This window comes from Rhagoletis zephyria, unplaced genomic scaffold (assembly GCF_001687245.7).
Source record: "Rhagoletis zephyria isolate East Lansing unplaced genomic scaffold, Rhagoletis_zephyria_1.1 Rzeph_scaffold_04703, whole genome shotgun sequence".
NCBI lineage: Eukaryota > Metazoa > Arthropoda > Insecta > Diptera > Tephritidae > Rhagoletis > Rhagoletis zephyria.
This window is the reverse complement of record NW_016161786.1, coordinates 29,683-48,492: the sequence shown is the minus strand read 5'-3', so window position 1 is coordinate 48,492 and position 18,810 is coordinate 29,683. Positions and strand designations below refer to the sequence as shown.

Genomic DNA, 18,810 nt, shown 5'->3' with positions numbered 1-18,810 from the left:
CGGCTGCTCAAATTCTAAATACTAGCGCAGAATTGGTGAACAAACTCAACCTGTGGATAACGAATTCACAGCGTTTCCTCAATCACACACTGAAAGCGTACATGGATCACTACCAAGATTTCGTACAGCCGTTGCAGTACTCCATCGACAAGTTGCGCTACGGCTTTGATGGCCTGAAGTTAGTGCTCACACAAGCGGGTGCCAATATTTTACAGCTGGGCAGCTTAAAGGTATACACCAATTTGAACTCGCATGATAAACTTTCGCTTGCCTTAGCCAATATAGCACAGTTTCCGGCTATGCAGCACTTAATGGAAACCGATGTGAAGTTATCCGCGCGCGACGTGCTCCAGCAACGTTCGTTTATGAACACCGTAATGAAGCAACTGCCACACAGCGATCACAGCTACTTCCGGTTGCTCAAGGCAAAGCTCATCGAATTGCGCAACACCATTACCATTTCAAAGTACATAAATGAGCAGATCTTCGGTGAGCTGGACTACGTTTTCAATGTATCGAACCACATCTGGCAGGCTGAGGAAGAGCGCCGCCGCGCCATGAAGGCTGAGGAGGAAAATCTCTACGTGAATAAGACCAGATGCGCTGAGGAAGACGAGGAACTCTTGGAGCTGCAAGAAATCGAGTCGCACTTCCCGACCAATGTGGAAGAAGACTTCNGAACACCGTAATGAAGCAACTGCCACACAGCGATCACAGCTACTTCCGGTTGCTCAAGGCAAAGCTCATCGAATTGCGCAACACCATTACCATTTCAAAGTACATAAATGAGCAGATCTTCGGTGAGCTGGACTACGTTTTCAATGTATCGAACCACATCTGGCAGGCTGAGGAAGAGCGCCGCCGCGCCATGAAGGCTGAGGAGGAAAGCCTCTACGTGAATAAGACCAGATGCGCTGAGGAAGACGAGGAACTGTTGGAGCTGCAAGAAATCGAGTCGCACTTCCCGACCAATGTGGAAGAAGACTTTGGCGAATTCCTGATCGAAGCAACATTGGAAAAGGTGGTGAAACTGGATAAGAAGTCGAATTTGAAGTCACAATCGACGCAAGTGATACGCGATGAGGACTACACATTTCTTGCCACGCATTTCATTGAGTTAATGGAGCAGTATACGCGTGTATACTACCACAAGCCCGCGACTGCTGCTAGACACCATCTGGAGTTCATCGAACCATTTGAAGCGCGCATGCAGGCATTTGTGCCGCTATATGCGCACTACAAGCGCGGCTTAAATGATTGGCTCACTGAAGCGGCGTACAATAGCTGCACTTTTGCGCTGGCATTGCAACAGCAACAGCTTACTAACTCTAATTCTTCGCTGCTTGGAAGAAGTGCGCACGCTTACAATTACTACAAAGACTCCAACATACCAGAAATAATGGGCTGCCTTGACTTGTTGAAAGACATTGAAACGCATGCCGATGCGCAGCTGGCGTTGTACCCCGAGCATGCCAGCTTGATAGACATCAAACGTGTGATCGATAGGATACGCACATTGCCAGCTACAGCGCCGGTGGTGCGCTTCAATACCGGCTTTCAGCTGCTGCGACAAAAGCTCGCCCAATGGAACGAGGTGGCACACAAGGGCAATCACATGCGCCAGCAGGAAGTCGCTGTGGCTGAGTACGTGCAGCGTTGGATGAAGCTCGAGCTGCAATGTTGGCGCAATTGCTTGAATCAAACACAGCGGAAGATCGAAGCGAACGCACACAAATACTGGTTTTTCATCTACCAACTGCTGCAGGAGTATTTGCGCGAGCGTGCGCTGGATAGCTCTTACACTGATATAAGAACCACAGAAAAGCGTTTTGGCGACGGTGAATTGCTCGATGAGGCTGAAGTCGAGAAGAAGACAACTGCCAGCGCTGATGACATTGTGCGCATACTACGACAATTCGTAGAAGCAGCTAACTATGGCGATTTTCATGTGCGCTTACAATTTTTGCAAGCATTCGAACTTTATCTACACAATGTTGAACACTTAGCATTGCAGAGCACTTCCGTCGACGATGCGCGCATGCTAATTGCCGGTTTGCGCAATTTACAAATTTACTTCGCGCAATTTGCGCAAGAAATCGGAGAGAGCGCGGCAAGCATGCGCGCGCCCATCGAGAAGAAATTGAAGGAACTGGTGAAGATAGAAAGCTACAATAAGGATCTGTCCTACTTCAGCATGCGCAATAATGTGGCGCGCGTGCATCGCAATCTGAATACATTTTTAAAAGAATACCAGCAGCAATTGCAGCAGAAGATTACGCCAGTGTTCCAGCCCAAAGATGCCACCGTTAAGGATTACAATTTCGAAAATGATAAAGGGCGTGAACTGCGCTATGACACGCGCATCAAGTATTACCTGGTGGAAGTTAAAAATTTTGTGGCGCCACAAAAACTGGCCGAGAAATTCATTTTAGGCGAAGAAGCTGCTGTGGGTGTACCACCACTCGAAGGGAGCGAACAAAGCCTACTCAATAAGGTTGGTCGGCTCTTCAAAACCACGCGTAACGTAGTAAAGGAAACAGTTGGCAATGCCAGCTTTTCCAACCTAATCATTGCTTTGGACAGCGTGCTTTGCGAACAGCTGGAGCGTTGCGATGAGCTGCGCGCGCTCAGCGTGGACCGCAGCAAGGAGCGACCAAAGCAAGTTTTGGAAGCTAAGCAAATTTTACAGCAAAAACGCAAAGGACTGACCGATCTATTCAAAACGCTTACACAACTTGGATTGAGCTACAAGGCTGGACTGATGGAGTTGTCATTGCGTACCGATTTCGACGAGTTTACGCTGCCGCCGTTCTGCATTAAGACCATGCTTGGCGCGCGCAACGATAAGCGCCTGCACACAAACGTGCAGCACCTGAACGAAAACGTGGATCGATACTACGCGAAATGCCAATTCAAATTAAGATTGTTGCAGAATATTATGTTGGCGCCGCTGTCCGAGTTGGGTCCGCCCAATATAGAGCGAATAAAGGGCTTTGCAGTGGACATGTTCCTTCTGGTGCAGAACCAGAGGCGTCTGCTCGCGCATACTAGCAAGCAAATTTACGATTTGGACATACTAATGCAGGATATTAAAGAGATCTTTGATGTGTGCTCTGTCTCGGTGAAGACCGTGGAAGGCTTGGCATTCAGAGAAGCGCGCGACTCGTATCTGGCCTTGCGTGAGTCCATCTCTCGCATGCGTTATGTGATGGAGCAATTTAGCCTACTGCTGACGTGCGCGCCATCTGGCGATAGCGAAGCAAATACTGTGCTGACGCATAGTGAAAACCGCCTATTGCAAAACTCTGCCTACTTCAATGCAATCAACGACAACTGTGATGATGTCATCAAAACAGCAAAGGCCACCCTCGCTAATATGCTGAGCCACGACAAGGAATTCTTGGCTGTCACTAAGGTGGCAGAGTACAGAGCAACACACGATAAACTGCGTCAGACGCTGGAGCAAATTGTCAGCAGTTTGAGAAGTGGCGCGGGCGACCCGCTGCCAATTGCCAAACCCATTGTAGAATTGCTTGATTTCGTTGAGTCGTGCAGCAAATGTGTATCATCGCCAAATGAATTAACGCCCTCAATCGAATTGGATAATTTAGATGCCGTCCTCGAAAGTATTTTGCACGCTGTGCTAATGGCTTTGCAGAAGCTTTACAAAAAGTACACAGAGGCGACCACTACGCCCACAGAGGAATCGCTCTCGCCAAGCAAGGCGCGAAATGAGCTCGAGTTGCAGGAGAAGCATTTGAAGGAGCAGGTGCACGCGGCGCTGGAGTCCGATTGGCAAACGCTGAATATTGTTAGTATTGTCGAGCAGCTGTCTAACGTGCTGCTCGCTCTCAAGCACGCCACACCATCCCAGTCGAAATTGGGTTGCGCGCGCAAACTCACCACGCTCATACCAATATTGGAGCAATACTATTTGTTGGCAGAATACTATCTCTTCCAGCAGCTGGGCGCGCACAAAGTATCGGCGAAAATGCTCTCGGTCATGTTAACGGTGTTTGTGGAGATCGGCAGCAAAGGATTTTGTGTGCCACCCGACCTAATGCAAGATGAAGAGGGTCAAGCGAAAGAGCAGAAAGAAGGTGAAGGTTTCGGTCTGGAAGACGGCACAGGTGAAAATGATGCCTCAGACAGAATTGAGTCTGAGGACCAGCTGGACGATGCGAAACGGCCTGAAGATCGAAAAGCGGAGGAGGGCAAACAGCCAGAAGATTGCAAGCAGGACAAAGGCATTGAAATGAGTGAGGACTTTGATGCAAATATGCAGGATATAGAAAAGCCAGAAGAGGATGATAGTGGTGAGTCGGAAGATGATGACGAATTGGACAAGCAAATGGGTGAGACGGGGGAGGAGGCAGATAAGTTGGACGACCAGATATGGGGCGACGACGAAGAGAAAAACGAGGAAGAGGAAGAAGAGAATGAACAAGAAGAGGATCAAGGAAAGGGCACTAAGGACGAGAAGGACACGCACAACGACTTGGATACGAAGAATGATGCCGCCAATGAAAATGATCAGGAAAACGAAGGACTCGATGCGGCAGATGAGCCAACGAATGAAAAGCGGAAACAACAAGAGAAAGATATTGACAATATGAAGGAACCTGAAGTGGAGAAGACCAAGCCAACCCCCACCACAATGAACTGGAGGAGCCACCGAACCGGAGGAAATGGATTTGGGCGATATGAATGCGGATGATGAGAAAGAAGATGGCAACGACGAGCGCGAGGGTGAGGAGAATCCTTTTGACATTGATAAAATGAAGGAGAATATGCAGGTGTTAGACGAACAAAGTAAAGAAGATGAAGAAGAGTCAAAAGAGGAGGCGAATGAAAACGAACCGAATGTAGACGACAGTGACTCGGAGGATGGCGATGGCGACACCGAATTGCGCAAGGACGAGAACAAAGAAGATGAAGAAAGCAGAAGATGAAGACGGTAAAGAAGAACAGGAAGAGGCGAAGCCGAAACGCAGACACGGGCCGAGCAAGAGCCTGAGGCGCCGCCGGTGGATAAGGAAGACGAAGAACAAGAGCATACCGAGAAGCCGGAAGAGTACGAGCAATCCAAGGACAAAATGAGTAAAGAAGAAAATGTGCAGTCCGTGCCGGAAACGGAAAAAAAGGCACCCCAGATCAAGTACAAAGTGAGAATAATGAGGACGTGAAGCAGGATCAAAAATTAGACGAGCAAGAAACCGGCGAAGAGAAGGATGGGTTGGACAGGCAGAAAATGACGTACGTTTTTTGGGAAACTTCGATAGGCATATTCATGAAAACTTTATTTTCCTTATAGACCAACGACGGTGGGCACCAAGGCATTGCTGAGACCAAGGAGAAAGTGGCACAGGACGACAGCGTTAAAGAGCAAAAGACGCAAGAGAAGCGTAAACAAGGCAAAACTAATGAGGAACGCACACTGGGTAAGTTAGATTTTGTTGTTGTAGCTGTACGTAACAACCCCCTAATTGGCATTTAGAGGTGTCCCATTCGACTACTACAGTAGAATATACTTAAAGTGTGGTTTGCTCCAAAGCTCCTCTGGTTTTAGATGGGTGCTGTATATTGATAATAGACAGTCGTCAGTGATCTCCTAATCTATCCTGGCTCTGCACAAGTTGATCCGGCCGTGTTTTTGTTGTTGTAAGAGCATAAAAAATTTTGGGAAGTGATGCTGTAGTGACAGTCCCCGATCACATATAAAACTGGGTTGTTCCAGTTACGTAAATCCGACTATCGTGGGATAGTTCGGTCGTACCGTAGATGAGCTTGTGTTGATCTGGTCTAGCGGGGTAATCTAATTTCGTCGGCGGAGCTGCGAGTACTATGTTGCAGCTGCAACCCGATTCATCGACGCATAGCTGTGCTTAGCAATGTCTCCTTCGGGTAGCTTAGGTGTCTTACCTGCCGCGGGTGTGTTGCTCTTCCTGTCTGAATGGGGTGTTGGCTTGGCTGTTTATACAGAATCAAAATGTTTTTCCTTGCCGGAAGCAGCTCAGCTTCATTGTGATGTTATGAGTAGGCATCCAGAGGAGTTGCGCAGAACAAAACTTTTTCGCTTCTCCGGGTGTTGACGCCAAGCGATTGGAGGACCTAGTTTCTGCTGCGGATTTTTTCGCCCATTCTCGTAGTGTGAGCCTAGAAGGACAGGACGTTTAGATTCATAGGGTCAAAATTCTAGCTCTATCGATCTTAGATAACGTTCCGTGCGGAAGCGTTTAAGATCACTGAGTTAGCTGTTTATCTGTGTTCCGAGCTCATCAATATTATGTCTGATGGCCATAATAGAGCAGTTATCGGCATATGAGACACATGACACCGCCTGGGTCGCTTGTGGAAGTTTGGCGAAGTAAGTGATATTTGGTTTCCATCGTTTTGTGTGACCTGGTAGTGATGACTATGCGATATCCTTAACTATCGTGCCGTGGTTCAACGTGTTAAAGGCAGGTTTGACAGATCCAGCGCCACAGGTACATTGCGGGCTCGGGGTCTTTTCTGGATGAGTCCATCTGATTTCTGCGGGGCAATTGCGAAATCCATGCGGATGTGAGACTAGGCTCAAGTGTCCGGTAATTGAGGGAAAGAGTAGTGCCTCGAGTAGCTTAGGACTCACTTTATCTCTCTTTCGTACTTCTGTAATGAACTGTGCATTTATGGGTAGGTTGAAAATTGCGATGAGATACTCAGTTCCATTGTAGTTGCTGAAGCAGGACGGTTTGGCTTTAAACTGTCTGTACCTCCAGATGTGTGAATGTTATCGACGGTTAACTTGGACGGATCCTGTGAGCTTTTCGGAGCATGCTGCGACTGACCTGTCCTTTTTAAGGTGCTCAATGAAACGTCGACGGTACGTTCACGTGCCCTTAGTGAGGTCCGGGTGTGTTTTGTCGCCGAAGCTATGGCCGCTCGGGGTTGCCAAGCACTTGACAGTCACCCCTAAATTTAAGGCTCCGTATTTCGTAACTCGTTGGTGTCCGAATTGAGTTCCTTTAAAAAATAAGATCGTCGTGATTGGTACATTCGGTCGGGTCACACTTGTCTTTGAGTTCGGCCACGTCAGTAGGCAATATCTGGAAATTTTTTTGTATGCGACCCACCGGAATAAAGCTGGCGGTCTTCAGTGGCGTAATTAGGATGTGGATAAGGGGATGGATCCCCATGAAAATTAAAAATGAGTAACAAATTCCATTTGAATTATTCTACCGAAAAATGTTACCTTCTCAGTGCCCTCTACGCCCAAATACTTAGGAGAGCGCAATGAAAAGGCAACATTTTTTTATAGAAAAGAAAACGCCATTATTAACTAACTTAAATAAAACTTAGATCTTACCAAAAACACTATTTTTCTAAGGCGAAGCGGAGCAGAACAAAATAAAACAGCTGAAAACAATAGATAAAATGAAGGAGCAGCAACAAAAAGAAGACGAAGAAATCGAAGACGACCACGAAGCAGATTCCGAAGAGTTCCAGCACGTAAAAGATCCTAAGAACAGCGATAAAACAACGCTTGACAATGCCACGGAAGAGCAGTCAAAGCAGATTAGGCATCAAGAGGATGAAGAGAAGCCAGATGCTGAGAACGAGGATGCAGAGAACAATGAGGGCCTACAGGAAGAGGACGAAGAGGAAACAGTTAAGTCACCCGAAGAGGAACAGGATCCCGAAGAGATGAGCGCCGAGAAGTTTGACAAAAAATCAGATAAGCCTTCGAAGACTGAACGTATTAAGGATCGCACTGAGGCGCCTGAAGAAATGGAAGTTGAAGGTGAAGTTGTGCAAACCATGACGGCGACGCGTAGTGATGATACTTCGGCACATTGCAAGTATGTATTTTAAATATAGCCGCTTTTGCCATAATTACGTTAATACTAAATACTTGGTGGCATATTTCAGCAAAGAGATACTCTTGGAGAACCTAACGCGAAGTGAAGAATTAAGCACAGCTGAACTGCTGGAAATGCGCAGGGCGTATCAACAGCAATTAACGGCTAATAAGACCGTAAGTTTTCGATTTATTTATCGCGCATACTCGCTTACTATTAAAACCTATTAACCAAATTCTTTTTAGGCTCTTCCAATGCACGAGGATTACGAAACGTGGCAAACTATATCGAATCGCATGGCGCAAAATGCACGCGAACTGTGCGAACAACTGCGTCTCATTTTGGAACCCACCAAGTGTACACGTCTAAAAGGCGATTATCGCACCGGCCGTCGCATCAATATGAAGAAGATAATACCCTATATAGCATCACAGTTTCGCAAAGATAAAATATGGTTGCGTCGTACGAAAGCAGCACAACGTGACTATAAAATCACAATAGCCATCGACGATTCCAAGTCGATGCATCATAACAATTCGAAAACACTAACGCTCGAGGCAATCTCGTTAGTTTCGCAAGCGCTAACGTTGCTTGAAAGCGGTCGTTTGAGTATTGTGTCATTCGGTGAATCACCACAAATTATACTCAATCACACAGAACAATTCGATGGACCCAAATTGGTGAATGCACTTAATTTTGCGCAGGATAAGACAAAAATCGCTGAACTACTCGATTTTGTGCGTACGGCAAACATGGAAGAGGGTGCACTGGGCACGGACAATGGTCTATTCGAAAATTTATTGCTGGTACTGAGTGATGGTCGTAATATATTCAGCGAGGGGCGTGTTAAGGTAGGTTGTGAGAAAACTTTTTTGGTAAATGTGGAATTAAAAATTTATTTCCATTTAGGTGCGAAACGCAATCAAGTTGGCGCGCATGCAACGCATATTCTTAGTGTATATAATAATTGATAATCCAGATAATAAGGTTGGTGTTGTGCGACTGTTTTTTTAGCTTTCGGAAAAAAGCAAACATTATTTTACTTTTTTATTTCAGGACTCAATACTGGACATACAAACCATGGAGATGCTACCTGACAAACGCATTACTATTAAATCTTATTTGGAAGATTTCCCATTCCCATATTATGTGATTGTACGCGATTTGAATCAACTACCTTTGGTGCTGAGTGAGGCTATGCGTCAATGGTTCGAATTGGTGAACAGTGAAATGTGAAGCAGCTGCTCCACCGGTCAGATATTTAATAAGTTTTATGAAAGCAAGTTATTTGCATAGCAAAAATAATCGTTTGAATTATATGTATATCATTGTTTGGTTTTTTTTTGAAAGCGAAAGAACTGTTGCATTTATGTTAGAATGTTTGAATTGTATCAAATATAAATTTATTTAAGATTTCAAGTGAATCTGTGACGTTAAACATGCTTTGCAATTTACATACATATGTTGCACATTATTTTTTGCTTGTTCATGAACAATTAATTAGGAATCATAATACATTTTTTCTTATTAAATTAACTAAACCATAAATTTTTGCACAACAAATTTGGTAAAAATTGGAAATTTATATCAATTCGATTTGCAAATCAAATAGACTCTCTGCTTGATTTAGACTTTGTCTAAACAATTGAGCATGCTGCCAAGCGACATCACCTTTGCCACCCGACAAAACAGCCTTGATTTGAAATACTGAAGCGCCAACAATGTTTGCATTACCATTGTCAGCAATCACATTCACTTCAATTTGACCTTCGCCAAAAGTTTTGCGCTCGAAACGCAATTTGTATGACTTAATTCTCAAACCAGATTTACTGAAGTCGAATTTCCAAACGATTTCACCTTGCTCAGCACCTTCTGAAATGAAATAAAAAAAATTAAATTGGAGTAAATGGAGACAAAAATTCCTACAAGTCCTAACCTTCTCGTGCTAAGTAAGCCATTTTCCAATCACGCTCGACCTTGCGGAAAATGTTTCTGGATGAAAATTGTGCGCTTTGCCAAGTCTTGTACGTCTGCAGAATTTTTAATTCCGAGGTACCAGCTAAGATGCAAGAGATACAATTAGTCGGGCATTCCATAGAAAATATAAATATTATGCTCACCTTTAAGATAACGCTCGTAGATATCTTTGGCACAGCTGTAACGCATATTAAATTTCTTAGCGCTAATTTCGTCGTCGTTGAGAGTGAAAACAAAGATCTACATTTGAAAGAATCAAAGTAAGAATTAAAACCAAATTCGCATGAGGTATTCGTCATCAAATGAAAGAATTATTCTCATAATTCATAAAGAAAACAGTTGTATTAAATTAGCCATTTCCGATTCGCCATTTCTCTGCTCGTTTAGGGTCCAAAATTTGTTAGACAGCAGAGCGTAGGGCTCGTTTAAATCAATGCTTCGGATTAAATGCAGATGTTCGATTCTCAGCTTACTATGAGGTTGGCGAATCAAAAGCGTCTATTGTGTTTTATACAACATAATTTGTTCACTCGAAATTTGTCAAAAGAACTGATTTGTAAGATTTCTTACATTGTTGAACGTGTGTTCACCTCGTGATTGGCGCCAAGCCAAGCTACCTGAGCTACGCCCTTTAAGTTCACTCTCTGTTGGTTGTCTGTAATTTAACCAAAATTAAGTGTTTCGACGTTAACTGTAATAAAATAAAAGCTCACCGCTCCACCGTGAGTTCGAATAGCTCTAACAATGTACGTAGGCTCAGCGCCTTTTTGCGTTCGACACTAAAGCCTAACTGCCGTTTTTTGCGTATACCTAAAATTGCTGCAATCAAATCGGTCTCGCTGCAAAGTCGTCTAGCCTGCAACGTTTCTTTATGATTGTTCACATAACGCCACGTTACATCCTGTATATCTCACAAGAGTAAGCTATCACGTAGTCTATTGGCCGCTTCCAACCATGCTGATACATAAGCGGCGAGTCCACTACATTGTCGGAGGGATCAACATGTAACCAACGCATTTGACTTTCTGAATAAACCTGTAAAAATTAGTCGATAGTTTAGTCAGTCGAATGTGATCATTTGAACTGTTTGCTCTCCGCACCTCAGTCCATACATGATCGAAACGCGACAAAACAAGCCGTGCATCGTAATCCAAACAACGAGCACAGGAACGTAAAGCAATTCGCATACTCTCCACATCGTCCTTTCCGCGATACCAACAGCTGCGCCACATCATTGTAACGATAAAATTTTGTCTCCTGGCCGCAACAAAAGCTAACCTCGACGCGCAGATCGCCTTCGGTTTGCGTTCGTCGTAACTTGCTTTCTTCGCTACCACAGACGCGACAAGGCGTATTATTGACCCATTCAAAGAATTCTGTGTTGAACCAGTTGCACAGTTCGACCACAATTAGATCCCTTATGCATGGTTCCTTCTCGTTACATTTTCCGGCATTGATCTGTGTTTGAATAGCGAGCAGTTTTTCACTAGCTTTATGTGTTAAGTCATCTATGGGAATGAGTGCACGTCCAGCGGATACTAGCTTTTCATCTTCATACTGCATGACAGAATCTGATTGCAACTCCAAAGCTTGCAGGAAAGCATTATTTAAACGCTGAAGTTATATTATTATACGCAGAAAGAAAAAAGGGAAACATTACTAGTCGATAGAGATATAAAAATTTAGATACGGCACTAACCAGTATACGCGGAAACTGAATGCGTTGCTTATATGGAACGGACACTGTGATAGGTGCAGGCAATGGCTCCGTTTGGGGCAATTGCTCTTTGCTTTTATTTGAAAATGCAGCCATTTCATGTCCATTCACTTTTGTGGTTTCCTCTACTAATTTACCTGAAAATAGAAAATTGTGTAATATTATAAGTTGTAGGTGGACTTAATTTCTGTAATTGATTTTACCTCTAGCTGTCGGAGTTGTATTTTTAAGCCACGCTTCACGTCGTTCGCGCAAAACGTCTCTATATTGTTGAATCCGCTGCAGAGGCACCTCCTGTGGCAGCGTGTATTCTGTGTCGTTGTTTTTAAAACCTATAGCATTTAGCAACTGCGCAATGCCTGCCACTGAGAGTAATTTCTCCTTTATTGTTTTATTCTCAAGACGTATGCTGCGGTATTTAGCATTAGCTGGCTCGCTAAGTACATTTTCCAAGAGCACGATTAAAATGCGAGTCGCTTCGAGATAAACATCTTTGGAATTTTTTAATGATTGTGACAGTTGCATTTGAGAAGATGACGCAGCGGCACCAGTTGAATGGGTAATGGTTGAGGTAAGTGAGGTTGCAGTAGCGGTGGAGGTAGATGCTGTGACGGCGGCGGGTGGGATGTCTATTGCGTTGGGCTCAATAGAGCGTATACAGTCGAAATTCACTTCAGACATATTTCGTTTTGCTTCGCGGACGACGACCGCGCGTAATATGATGGAAAGAACCACAAATTTGTTGTCCTCCGTATTTGTTTTTACACTAAACTAAAGTTCGCACAAGCACTCTATTTTTGTGGAGAATTCGATGAACGAAAATGTATTTACGTATATAATATATATATTTGTGTAATATATATATTTTTTTAGTAGCCACGAGTCAAGAAAAACGCTTTGTTACGTGTTAAGATTTAGATCGCGGGCCAGACGTGAAAGCGAATGTACAAAAATCAACACACACCAAAATTTAAATGACAGTAGAACAAAAACAAAGATGAATCAGCTGTTTTTTTATTTTGCTCGTGATTGTTAACTAATTTTTGCCATTCCACAAATTTTCGTTATTTTTTTTTTGACATTTCTCTTGAGACAACTTTCTTTGTTTTGGGATCAAAAGTGCCCTGGCGGGAGAATACCCATTAAACATTTAGGTTTAAGCTCAACTTGAGGTTAAGTTGAGAACTAAAGTATTTCTATGTATCTCCAACGTTATTTCTCAACAGTACCTCAAGTGGAAGACCATAGCGTTCTCAACAAAAAGGGCATTTTTCTTTTTGAAAAAAAGAATGTTTCTCAAGTTGAGAAAATGCTAGTTTCAAATATTTTTTTAGTGTTTATTGGGAAAGCTTAGTTTTCACCTCTTAAAAAATGGTAAATTGGCATTTAGGGGATTCCCTTAAACTCGTAAAGTCTTAAGAGCGAAATACACCACACAAGCGGTTTGACAAACCAAGCGAAATTTCCCTTTGCTTCAAGCCATTTGTGCTGTGTATGGGGGTGTTTGAAGGTTTGACNAAAACGATGTAAGTTTACGAGGCTTTTACGAGTTTAAGGGAAGAACCCTAATAATTTTGTTATATTCCCTACAAGAAAAGGACTTTTTTTCTGACCTCTTCACTAACACACTAAAATATACACCAATATACAGAAAAACATTTGTAAAAATAACCTTAGGAAATACAATAAGTAGACAAGAGACCTTCTAGCACTGCTGGCAAAATCCCCATATGAGAAAGGGACGCATGGTCACATCTACACAAAAGAACTGGTCAGGTTTTTCATATAACCCCCGAATTTTTGATGAGGAAATTGCAGCCTTATTGCATGAGCACTGACCGTCAGTGACCGGCCATTTGCCAGTAAGATTTCTTGTAGGGTTGACATCAATATTATTGAACTATTTGGTTGAAGCGCGCGCGCCAAGATTGTGTCAAAATAATTAAATTTGCTGGCAACACCAAACATAACTTGACAATTAAAAAAAAGTGACAGTGATTTTGTTGTGGTTATCATTTTTCTGTTTCTGATCTAAATCGCCATAAAAGTATAGTTCTCAGTGAAATTAAATACTCTTTTAGCATACATTTTGTTAATTATAGCTTATTGAAGTACTTTTCACTTTAAGCAAGTCAAAAAGCAGTCGTTGTGAAGCAAATATTTTGTGAATGAATCTGTCATTTTCAAGGACAAACCAGGACATAAAGAAGCCACACTAGGAGGCAGTGAATATTTTTAAATCTATGAACTTTACCATTTGTAACACTAGGAGGCAGTGAATATTTTTAAATCTATGAACTTTACCATTTGTCCAAATTTGGCTCTAACATATCACTAATTTGGAGTGGTGGCTGGCGAAATCACACATTTGGATTGAACGCCTTGGCTGACGAAGGAAATAAGTACACGGCTCATGAGATATGCGCGGAATTGAAGGCAAAGTTGTGGTGTTGGGTTCCCGAGGTAAACAAATAATGTACTCATGATTCATTTTAATATTACAAGCCCTTATATCAAGATGCGTTTATTTTAATCTAAGCCCCATTCACCTTGGTTAAAAAGAAAACGCGACTCATATGTACGTATGTACATATGTAGTTGTAAAAATGCTGCAACCACATGAAAAAAGTGTATTGCGTTTTAAGGCTATTCAAAATTCTACGCGAGGCACCGTAAATAATGAAACTGGCATGGTTAATCAACAGCAAATGTCGCAGTAAAATGCCTGTCTATATAATTTCTATTTTTATGTAAAAGCAGATAAAATAATCCACTTACATATATTAATATACAAAATGGGTTCAACTTTGTATGAGACATACATTTGCATTGTATTCCGCTAGCTTATAAACTTATCAAGCATTCTACCTACTATAGTTGCCCTGTGCCCGGCCTTTGTTTACTTTTTATGTCTATTGGTTATAGAAAACATTCACTTATTTACGTACATACATGTGTGCATATGTAAGTAAGTATGTACATGTGCTACCCATTTGTTTATGCAAATACATATGTATTTACGAACATACATACATTTTTGTATGATAGTTGCATATTTTTGTAGATAAGAATACATAGCATGTACATACATACATAGTTTCGAAAATTCAAGAAATTATAAAATTTGCAGTTGAGTATAGAATTTACAAAACGCATACATATGTCCATATTTGCATTTATAAAAAAAAAACTAAGTTTGGTAAATCCACATGTGCATATTAAAAGTCCCCGCCTGAATTTATTCATTTCACTGTTATCGAATCGGTGGGGAATTCTTTCAGAAAATCCCCAGATNCTAAGTTTAGTAAATCCACATGTGCATATTAAAAGTCCCCGCCTGAATTTATTAATTTCACTGTTATCGAATCGGTGGGGAATTCTTTCAGAAAATCCCCAGATTGCAGCAGACTTAAACATATAATTGTTATATCTATGTTTACTAAATACAAGTTTCATTAACTGAAAACAAATCTCCTTTTTTACAGGAGTTGGCAAAACGCGTTTGGTCACATCGTATATAAAGAATACATTGCACAAAGATATTGGCCCAACGATAGCTGCATCATTTTTTACATGCAAAGTAATGCTAGACGATGTAAAAATCAAATTGCAAGTAAGTGACAAAATAATAGGGGTACTCTCGGAGTCTTGCACAGCCATTGCACAGTGTACGGTTTGCACGGATTGAACGGGAAAAACCGGTTTGCTATGGGACAGCTTTGCAAACCGTGCAATCCGTACACCGTGCAAGACTGTGAGAATACCCTATCATAAACATTTTAGGGCTTCTCTCCAATCGCTTATTTATTTATGTCTTGGAACTGAAATGGTTCATCGTTGATTCATAGGTGTAAGAAAATGCACAACTGCATCTAATCGCACGTCCCACGATTGTTTACACAGGTGTCGTGAATTTTAATGAAGTACGTTTGTATAGTTTTAAAATATAAAACAGCTTATCGCTACAGCTCATTCTTGTTCGAAATACATGCACATTATTTTTTAGTATTTTCCAGAAAAGAGTTAAAAAGTTGATTGTACTAACTTGTCTATAGGCATAGATCTTAATTCAGTTCTTAGGAATTGCCTAGATCCATAAAATTTAGACACATATGTATGAGTTGTTAAAAAAAATGGTGGGCGGTTGAATGCCCACAAAAATATGCAACGGTTAAGGACTTTTGGGCGTCAGCAGAGAAAGCTACAGGCTCGTTTAAAACTGTGCTAAGGGCTGTTAAGAGCGTGTCAGACGTGCGGTTGCAAGATGTGACTGCAATAGAGAGATCGCAAATCGATTTCGGAAATATATTTGAACTTGCTCGTGTTGCACTAGTAATCTGCAATTCGCCTTCCCGAAATAAAAAACCTCCTTCGAAAGACTTGTACTTTGCATGCAAGGTGTGAATGCGCATGCAACTGCTTTCTGAAATTGCTCAATTTAACAGGTTTTTCGAAATATATTGCATTGCCATGTCTGACAGGCTCTTTACTGAATAACCTTCATAAGTAGTAACGTTACTATACTTTACGTCGCTTCATTTTAATTAAATATACATATGAATGTATGAAAGTAAAATTAATGCCTTTTCTTCCTTTTTCGTTTAGATCTGGGATACAGCTGGACAAGAGCGCTTCAAAGCCGTTGNTGCTCAATTTAACAGGTTTTTCGAAATATATTGCATTGCCACGTCTGACAGGCTCTTTACTGAATAACCTTCATAAGTAGTAATGTTACTATACTTTACGTCGCTTCATTTTAATTAAATATACATATGAATGTATGAAAATAAAATTAAAGCCCTTTCTTCCTTTTTTCGTTTCGTTTAGATCTGGGATACAGCTGGACAAGAGCGCTTCAAAGCCGTTGCGCCAATGTATTATCGTAACGCTAACGCAGCCATTTTGGTTTTCGATTTGTCACAGCATAAAACTTTTCGCGAAATCAAATCTTGGATACAGGAGCTACATCGTAACGTTCAGGAACCTATGGTACTTACACTTGTCGGTAATAAACTTGATTTGCTTGCTCATCGCACAGTTACGCACGATGAAGCCTATCTGTTTGCCTCATCAATCGGTGCCACCTATTTTGAGGCTTCAGCTGAAACTGATCAAGGACTCGAACAGGTATTTCTCTCCACTGCACTTGGTCTTGTGCGGTTGGCAGATGAGGGTAAAAGTCGTTCGTTACGTCAATTCAATTCGTGTGACTCTATATCTGCCTACACAAACAACAATACTGCCTTAAGTCATACCTCCGCGGCGTTGTCGGCGAAAAATGCCAATGCAGCTTTTCGCTTACCATACGTACACATTGGCATACCGGTGGATGGTGATGATGAGCGTAAAGTGACGGGTGTGGGAAGACTCGAGACACCATCGTGGAGCATTGAACATATCGCTTTGGGTGAAGCTGAGCCCACCAGTTGGTGTTGGTAATGTATGCAGATATTAAAAAGCTTCAATTGGGGTATTTATTATGGGGCAACATCAAAAAAGTGATTCACTGATGTAAAAACTCAGAATTAAAATGTTAGCGCATTTAGTTTATTACATGATTGTAAATGCAATGTACATATAAAATGCTGTTGAACTGTGGAACAAAAAGCAATTATAAAAGATATTTAAATTACGATCATAAGCTTTTGTAAATAAGCGCCGTTTGCAATTAGTGGCCATTTTCGTGAAAAATCTCTAAAATCCCTGACTCAAAAATAGCTGATAAGCTGCGCTACTTCCGACTTTTGTACTGATATTTAATATAAGCGCATACGTATAAGTCCATTGTGCATGCAATTGCTATTTACTCGAAAGCAATTGTCTTTAAATAATAATTTATTCTTGTTATAAATAATTAACAATTTGAAGAATTGTAGTTTTAGCAGTAATTATTTACTTACCGTTTGCTTGGAGACGCTTTTGTTAATAGCTTTATTAAATATTAAAATTTTCTTTCAAATAACAATATGTGTACGTTTATCAAATCAAAAACATGTACAAAATAACAACAAAGTATATTGTAGTAGCACTAACCATCGTCACAATGAAAACAGACGAGGAATGAAACTCATATTTTAATATTTCCATACAAACATTTATGTATATACATATAGGGGTATATAAAGAGATGCAAATATATATATATATAAGTATATGTATATATGAAGTTGATAATATACATACAAAAAGCATTGAAGCCAAATAGTAGTTGCTGTTTTATTTAAGCAAGGTGTGGGAAATTACGAGTAAGTTAAATAAAATTTTTAAATAAACTGTAGTTGTAAACTAAATATGTTATTTGGTTCTTCTTGTTTTGCGCTGTAGCCGCCTTTGCGGTTTTAGCTGGTCCAATAAAGCACGCAAGTAAGACCAATAACTTCGCCACATGGCTTTTCTCCGCAGGCACGCTCCTCTAATCCTCTGCTACTACCAGCGAGTAATGCGTTGCGTACTTTTAGGGTTGTAGAGTTTGATTGTGATTCGTGACATGACCAAGCTGTACGCTGCTTTATGTCTATTCGTGGTAAAGCTCATCGTTCCGTCGTCGTAGAAATAATGCGGCCTAAAAACAACAAGACCCCCGGAACCGACAGAATACCGGCTGAGTTGTTGAAAGCCGGCGACCAAGAGCTGGAAGGGCGCATGCACCAGCTGTTAAGCTAAATTTAGTCTGGTACATGGATAGATGTCCAAAGATCAGAATCTCAGTGCACTTTGGCCAATCCACAAAATGGGAAATCCGGCAGTTTGCGCCAATTACCGTGGGATAATTGTTGGCCTTCATGAACCAAGTGATTGGACGTAATCAGTGCGTTGTTGTTGTAGCGTAAAACTTAGCCCTACCTAAATCGTAAAGTCCTTCAGTCGTTGTCGTCAAGCCCAACTAACGGTAGTGTCAGGAAACGTGCTGTTTCGACAGACTAGAGGGAGAGGCGGGTTATTTGAGTTGGGTTGAGTCTGCTCGTGAATAGGTGGTTGTGGTCGTAGGGGAATCTCCACATGTTGGACACTCATTTGCTATGTAGGGGTCGGGGTCTGGACAGGTAGGAGTTGAGACGGCTGCAATATCCGCACCATAACTGGGCCAGAGTTGCGCGGGTCTCTCTCGGCAGTTGAAGCTCACTGTTGTCCGCAGGTGGTGATGGAACTCTTACGACGGAATTCACAGGAGAAAAGTGGGTGTAGGTGGTCACAGCCTTCCTGTGAATGCCCTTAATTGCCAGTCTGTCCAGTTCCGGGCCCAGTGGTTGATGTACTTTGTGTTGGACCGCGTTC

At 41.9% G+C, this 18,810-nt stretch overlaps 3 protein-coding genes across 4 annotated transcripts; 2 read left to right on the top strand and 1 right to left on the bottom strand.

The window, feature by feature from the left end:
• The first annotated feature begins 6 nt into the window (after positions 1-6).
• Positions 7-9,297, top strand: LOC108371097 (midasin-like). The gene is given in 12 exon segments (XM_017626593.1): positions 7-658; positions 970-4,628; positions 4,631-4,675; positions 4,678-5,139; positions 5,142-5,234; positions 5,237-5,256; positions 5,315-5,441; positions 7,370-7,841; positions 7,912-8,017; positions 8,087-8,692; positions 8,751-8,828; positions 8,898-9,297. Coding segments are annotated over 12 exon segments (6,405 nt in total). The 5' UTR covers positions 7-101; the 3' UTR covers positions 9,078-9,297.
• Positions 9,278-12,262, bottom strand: LOC108371098 (peptide-N(4)-(N-acetyl-beta-glucosaminyl)asparagine amidase-like). The gene is given in 10 exon segments (XM_017626594.1): positions 9,278-9,713; positions 9,778-9,900; positions 9,962-10,058; positions 10,389-10,473; positions 10,532-10,730; positions 10,733-10,853; positions 10,919-10,978; positions 10,980-11,432; positions 11,518-11,672; positions 11,739-12,262. Coding segments are annotated over 10 exon segments (2,061 nt in total). The 5' UTR covers positions 12,217-12,262; the 3' UTR covers positions 9,278-9,423.
• Positions 12,263-13,523: 1,261 nt separating this feature from the next.
• On the top strand, positions 13,524-17,673 carry RabX1 (RAS oncogene family member RabX1). 2 transcript variants are annotated; one of them, XM_017626591.1, is made up of 4 exons: positions 13,524-13,757; positions 13,808-13,998; positions 15,021-15,148; positions 16,363-17,673. In XM_017626591.1, the coding sequence occupies exons 2-4, from the start codon at positions 13,956-13,958 to the stop codon at positions 16,972-16,974; spliced, it is 783 nt and encodes a 260-aa protein (XP_017482080.1). In that variant the 5' UTR covers positions 13,524-13,757; positions 13,808-13,955; the 3' UTR covers positions 16,975-17,673. The 2 variants fall into 2 exon arrangements, with proteins under 2 accessions (XP_017482080.1, XP_017482081.1); XM_017626592.1 differs by having other exon boundaries at positions 13,524-13,768; positions 13,817-13,998.
• Positions 17,674-18,810: the final 1,137 nt, after the last annotated feature.